This window comes from Anneissia japonica, unplaced genomic scaffold, assembly GCF_011630105.1.
Source record: "Anneissia japonica isolate Jap-2015-1 unplaced genomic scaffold, ASM1163010v1 scaffold1128_len1000024_cov185, whole genome shotgun sequence".
NCBI classification, from domain to species: Eukaryota; Metazoa; Echinodermata; class Crinoidea; order Comatulida; family Comatulidae; genus Anneissia; species Anneissia japonica.
In genome coordinates this window covers 69,236-76,009 of record NW_022705247.1, presented here as the reverse complement: position 1 = coordinate 76,009, position 6,774 = coordinate 69,236, and the positions used below count along the sequence as shown (strand labels likewise).

The following is a 6,774-nucleotide window of genomic DNA, read 5'->3' as shown; positions in this document are numbered from 1 at the left end:
TAGTAAAAACCGCTCCGGGCTAGCCTATTTACTCCTCATGTTGCCCGGTTGTCTAGTGGAGAATTAGCAAGAAAAACATTTTCTTTAAAACAATTTTTAAAAAGGCGGAACTTTCGAGACAATCCCTGGACAGGAGGTATCGCAGCCCAGAGTGAACACTCTAGCTAGCTTTCAGCTTCCACCAAAGATACTAGAAATACAAGATAGAGTTCTCGCATTGTAAAAATGAGGCGGAAGTCGTGCCCAACGTAGGCGGCGCCCTTCTTTTTAACCATGCAAGTTTCCTATACTTCGTGCCCAACGTACAGGGCGCCCTTCTGTTGCTAAGTATATCCAGACGCAAAAGGCGCCCTTCCTTTTCCACTAATGGAGGAAAACTTTTTCACTAAGAGTGCGTCCGGCCATGCAATTCTGCGCTATATTGTTGTTTTATTCTTTACTGATTCATGATTATGCTTATTTGGATAATAGCAACGATTTCTACCGCCACCAAGGAGGTTATGTATTCACCGATGTCACTGTCTGGGTGTCTATTCCAGTTTGTTTTTATATCTAGTAATAATCTTTGTTGAGAATTGATAATAAAATACGCGACGACTTGGTAACGAAAGTTTGGAGCAAGTTTTTTTAGATCTAGCTGTAGGGGGCGTCCCATTTTTTGTATTCCCACCATGCATTTCGGTGGAACACGGTGGAACACTTTTTTTGTGTGGAGAACTCTATCTTGTATTTCTAGTATCTTTGCTTCCACATGCGTGAGTGTTTAATTATTAAGATGATCCCCAAGTCATTCACCAACTAGGATGGCATGTTATCTTTCTCTCAATAGAAGATTGTTTGATCGTTCAATCTGGTTAATTTAGGTAGTTAGAACATTTAATTTAATGTACTACCTTATATTCATGTTGTTTTCTCATAATGATATTTTTTAAATGTTCAACTTTTAATAATAAGTACTACAATGCTATAGGTAGACTAGGCTAGCCTAGGCCCTAGGTCTTGCTTAGGCCTAGGTAGCCTAGCCTAGGTAGCCTAAGCAAGATTTATTGTCATTGGGGTTGAGTGACTTGAGACCTAAAGATTTAACAGATGCATTGGTTTGATTGATTTCTGGGCCCTTTGTTAAATATTAGAAAGCCAAAGTTATAACCAGGGAGATGTGAAACATGCTCATCTGTCCCTGTTATAACCAGAGTCGATTTTGCAGCATGGTGATTTTTTTAATTTATTTATTCAACAGCATTTTGAGAGGGTAGCTCAAACAGCAATGCTACAGAAATTATGAAATTGCAAATCAACCTTCAAATTTAATTGTCGCTAATAAATATATTAAAACAAAAATTTTTCCTGTCTGTGGGCAAGTAAAATATTCTGTGGGCTAGTAAAATTGCTAGTAAACTAGCCCAGTGGGCTAGTTACCAAAAAAAGTTAGGGCAAGCCCTGATCACTGGATCAAGCACATATGGAACACACACTCAAGCCCCATAGGGGAATTCCATAATTTTGCAGCTGTATTCAGCGCAGGCTGTGTTTGAACCTACTGGAAGTATACTGTACATATGCACATGTGCACTGGAAGTATACAGTACATATGCACATGTGCATTGGAAGTATACTGTACATATGCACATGTGCGCTGGAAGTATACTGTACATATGCACATGTGCATTGGAAGTATACAGTACATATGCACATATGTGCGCTGGAAGTATACTGTACATATGTACTCTACATACTATACGTGTCTGCAATGTACATACACATGTGCAATGGTAGTGTACTATTGTAGAGTACTGTATGTACAAGTTCCTACATAGCCACAGTATCTGGTCATTTGTGTTAAGTCCCTTACTAAAAAAAAGCTCCGCCTCTGTGATATTCTGAAGCATGTTGAATTAGATATGGGTCATTTCGTCTAATAACCAACGTTAATCACATTCATGCCCTCAGGCACAGTGTAAGTCCAATTTCCTGAATCTGACCCAATCTTGACCCTTGGATACACCTGTCGCGGTAATGTACAGTAGCTACGTTAACACAAGATAGGATTGCACGTAAACACAAGTTCGTACATGTTGAGTTCCATACGAATGAATTATGGAATATGAATTTTGCTTTCCCCTTTTTATTTACTTTATGTGATCAATGTAAGTGCGTCATTCTCAATTGTATTTACATTGTAAAGGCTCATCATACAGTATTGACTTAAATTATACGATAGGATACCTTTATTATGTATTTGTCTTATTACAATTTGTCTATGACATTTTGAATTTTTGCAGACAGTGCTAATAGCTATAGATTTATAACCACATTTTTTAAATGAATATTTAGACCTAGTTTGAATGAGAAATAGGAACATACAGTATATGTACAGTACATACTAAGGCAGCAAGGGGAATAGATAAGGAAACATCTGTAAACATTACTTTTAATATTGAACTCAATATTGTTTGAAGGTTTGCATGGCGAAGTATAATATATAATTAATGCTTGCGGTACATGTGGTGTACTGCAAGCATTAATTATATAATATTAAACTCCATATTCAAGTTAGCAACATTAAATTAATCCAAATAAACATTAACATAATATAGAAATGGGTTGAGAAGTAGAAATCTTAGAAATATTAAACAGAGAAGTTTTCGGTTTTCATATCGATTTATTCTTTGACCTACGTCTGTATGATTAAAAATATAAAAGCCAATTATAAAATAATTTATTACATGAGGTTATAATATGCATAAAATTATTAACAATGTAAAAGAATGCTTTGCTGCTATGGTACGTAGTAGTTTTTATATTCATAACAAGTACATGAATTTTTACAGAGTAAACCTTCATTTTTTAAACATGATATCAATTTTTTTGTGAAAGCATATTGTCCCTCTTGGGATTCTAACCAAAGATATTTCTGATTACTTTCCCGTTCGTCACCAACTGTGAATACTTAAAATCGTATAATATTAAACATGGTATGGAGAAATATTTATTAATGATATATATAGCTAAGAAATATATTTTTGATAAATTATATTAATTTTTATTTATTTCATAGAATTTTAAATATGATAAAATTAATTTAAATGCGCAATTCTATAGATTACTATATTATTTGACAGTGTACTATACCATAACAAGCATACGTAGATGGTAATGTACAGTATATTAAATTGCTTTAAATTGCATTCACGATATGTGTAAAGTAAAACTTCCAAGAAAAGGTCAGATTGTTTTATGTAAAATTGCAATCAAATCCACATAAATATTATTCGGACAGAATTTTCTGATGCATAATGTCTTTAAGGATGTGTTGTTCCTTGCTAATGTCAAAAAATCATAAAAAATAATTTTATAAATGAACTAGCTCATATTGCAATAGCATACAAATTAGTAACTTGTGCATAAAAATTTTGAATTGTGTACCTGATTTTTAAACCAAAAAATTATAATAAAAATAATAAAACACTTCCATAGATGCTCTTTGATTACTGATTGACAAGTGAATGATAATAGAAGTTGCCTATCTACATGGATACACACCCCTCAAAAAATTGTTACACCTCACAAGCGGCCCCATCGAAAATTTCCAAAACTAAATAATTACACTCAAGCACCGGTAGTTATAATCACCTCATATCACTAAACCCTCCCACTTACCCTTCGCGCCTCCATCATCCTATTTATTTCAATACTCGTAGATACTGTACACCACAGGATAGTAAAGTAATAGACTACATTCTAGGTACATTTAAGTAAAATGGTAGATGCATATTATAGGGGCATGAGTTAAATATTGAGAAATTAATATTGTGAAATAATACGATATCAGGTGTTACAGAAATGAATATAAAGACACATGAAGCAATAATGAGAGTGGTTTAATAGTAATGACTGCTGTAAGCCTATTGTATCTATATGATGGATAGTAAATGATGGAGATAGTAAAATAATGCACACATTCTAAGATGGAAAAGTTGTGAAATGATGCTCATACTTTATTGAAACAATGATCAAATTGAAAAGATGCTTCCATAATGAATATTCAACTTACATTTGTGGCAAAGACAAGCCAAACCAGTCACTCATCGCAAATCCTGTTTCAGAGATAATAGCCAAAACATGCTGGAATGTAAACATTTTTGAAATCTAATTTATTACACTAAACTAACCTTTACATATCTACTGTATATATCATGCTATGCTGTTATTTTCCCTATTTTTCAATGTTAAAACAACAATTTTTAATGATTTGGTGATTGTTTTGAAGCATTGTTTTGTATTAGGCGCTCTATAAGACCAGCATTATTATTATTATTATTCTAATGACTAGTATAATAATGTGAAAGAGTGCTCTGAAACCTGGTATAGCAAGTGCAATAAATACCAATATATTTTATATCTATCAATGGGACCAATTAAAATGGCACACTATGACATATTCACATGATCCAATATTGCAATTTTGCTAGTATGGTTCACTTAATGATGTACGCAAAACAATGTGATCTCCATTATAAAGACTATTAGTATTAGATGCATCATCATACACAGCATTTGTGTCAAAGGTTAGTAGTTCACATGTATGTTTTATACACATGTCTCTCAGAATGCGATTCAAATATGTGAATCAGAAAATATCTGAACAGCTTCCTCATTTTAGTAGGGATAATATAGATTTGATATTTATGTGATTTGTTTTAATTTGAAACTGAAGATTTCCCTAATGTGATGACGTAAGCCTCTTATTAGGAGGATGGTCTCGTAATCTCTGCTACACATGTTGTAGCCACAGCTGTCCTAACTACCAGCCACTTTTTATCCATTCACATTCCATAGAATGAAGTCATAACGAGCGTGTTCATACTCTTCAAGTAGGGTGCTCACGTGTCGGAAATGCTGTACAAGTGTGCTTAATACATGGAACATAATTCATTTGTGTTGCACCAGACACGCGAGCAAATGTCACATTGTCTTGAAAGATAATAATAACCCCTGTAAATTCCTTTTGATCTTGACAACACAAAAACTAAAAGAGGTTTATAGAACCACTAATTCCATTATTATTGTTGATATTAACCATGACGGTGAAATGTTCATACGGTTTCTTTCAGTAGAGCTGTTAATGGCATTGTACAGGGTAGTAAGTTTAATAATGGTGTAAGAAATATATTCGTTATTTTTTTTAAATGTATTTAGTGATATTTGTTTCTTTCAAATTAGATAAATAAAATGTCTCTAGGAAGACTAAATATAAGGATACTCATCATCATTAGCATCATCCTCCCATCAATCTCACATGTTGATATCCCCTAGATATACCAGGGGGGGGGCGGAGGGGGGGGGGCAAAAGGGGGGGGGGGGGGGAGGGGGGTGTGGTGGATCAAGAGATAACACACAACACTATCCCTCGGAAATCTTTGTTTTCTAGACCCCTCTGAGACATTGTATGTGATCAATCATTAAAAAAACATTTTTTTTTTTAACTATCCAAATGGGCCCCAGTGCCGGCCTGTTTCCTGCAAATTCTTCCCTTAATGTGTGCATAGTAAATCAATGTGGTCATTCAAATCTTAGGGAGATTTAACACTGTCGATGCACCCCCCCCCCCCAACCTACCAGCTTCCTGATTCTTAGGTGATACATTTTCCATTGGGTAGAAAGAGTGAACGGCATATGTGAATTTCCATTAAAGGAACCCACGTAGCCATGATGACACTGTGACCATTGTATATTATAGCATCAATTAGTATGGTACAGTATGTGCACTTTCCTATTACAGTACGGTATATCATGGCTCATCACATTATGGCTCATGGATCGTAAGCCAGGCACACACTACATCATCCGACACCTAATCCATTTCTGCGCTCTGTGGATAGTTGATGTCCATTTCAAAGGATCATCATTTAAAACAATTTGTAGCATGTGCACCTTGTTATGTTACGGTCTCATAAAATCATGTCAGCTGACACAGTGTGTGTCCGGCTTTCTATGTTTACTTTTTTGCATATATCATGGATCATACATAATATGAGGCTTGCCATTGCATTACCAGCATACTGTCACTAAATATTAAACTGATTAATGAGCATACTGTAAAAATATGGTATTGTATTCCTTAGGACAGAGAAGCCATAATACTTTTACTCAAAACTTCGGCAATAATAAGTCAATTCAGTAAATGAGCCATTATTTTAAATTGGAGAATTTGAATGTGTTAAAAAGTCAATTTTCTTGTGTTGATCATTAATGTTGGTTTTGGCTTGGCAAGCCCATATATTTTTTGCATGTTTAATTATCTGGTCATTTCATGCTTTTGCTGAAAACTCATGGTGGGCATAATTAATGGCATGGTGGTGTCTTTGTTTTTCTTGTTTTTTTGCATGGCACAGGAAACATGGCTGAAACCATCAATGGTCTCGACCGGCCCACCAAACACAATCTAGGTAGTGTATGAATTTTGTTTGAAAAAAGTTAATTTAAGGTGATGTATTAAATGAAGTACAATATTAATTTACAGTAGAACCCCTATTAAGGGGACACATTCGGGACCAAAAAAAGTATCCCTTTAAAGCCCCATTCCCGGCAAAATTTCAGTTTTTAAGAAAAATCTAATTTTTGTATAATGTTATAAAGATTTAAAAATATAATACGGAATTGCTAGTTTAAATGAATTTAGACATTCCTAAGAATGAAAAAAATGTAAAATAAGACTGAAATTTGATTTTTTTTTGTGTTCCACACAAAAAATAAATGCGGATGAATTTTTCT

The 6,774-nt window shown here is 34.3% G+C and overlaps 1 protein-coding gene across 5 annotated transcripts in view; it reads left to right on the top strand.

The window, feature by feature from the left end:
• LOC117105470 (cyclin-dependent kinase 16-like) overlaps nt 1-6,774 on the top strand; it is a 57,046-nt gene that overhangs the window by 29,064 nt on the left and 21,208 nt on the right. For 4 of the 5 annotated variants that reach the window (XM_033246625.1, XM_033246624.1, XM_033246622.1 and 1 more), the window contains one exon: nt 6,396-6,449. The exons of the other annotated variant lie outside the window; for it this stretch is intronic. In XM_033246625.1, the coding sequence (XP_033102516.1) occupies nt 6,396-6,449 (54 nt within the window). The remainder of the gene's footprint in view (nt 1-6,395; nt 6,450-6,774) is intronic. 5 annotated transcript variants of the gene reach the window in all.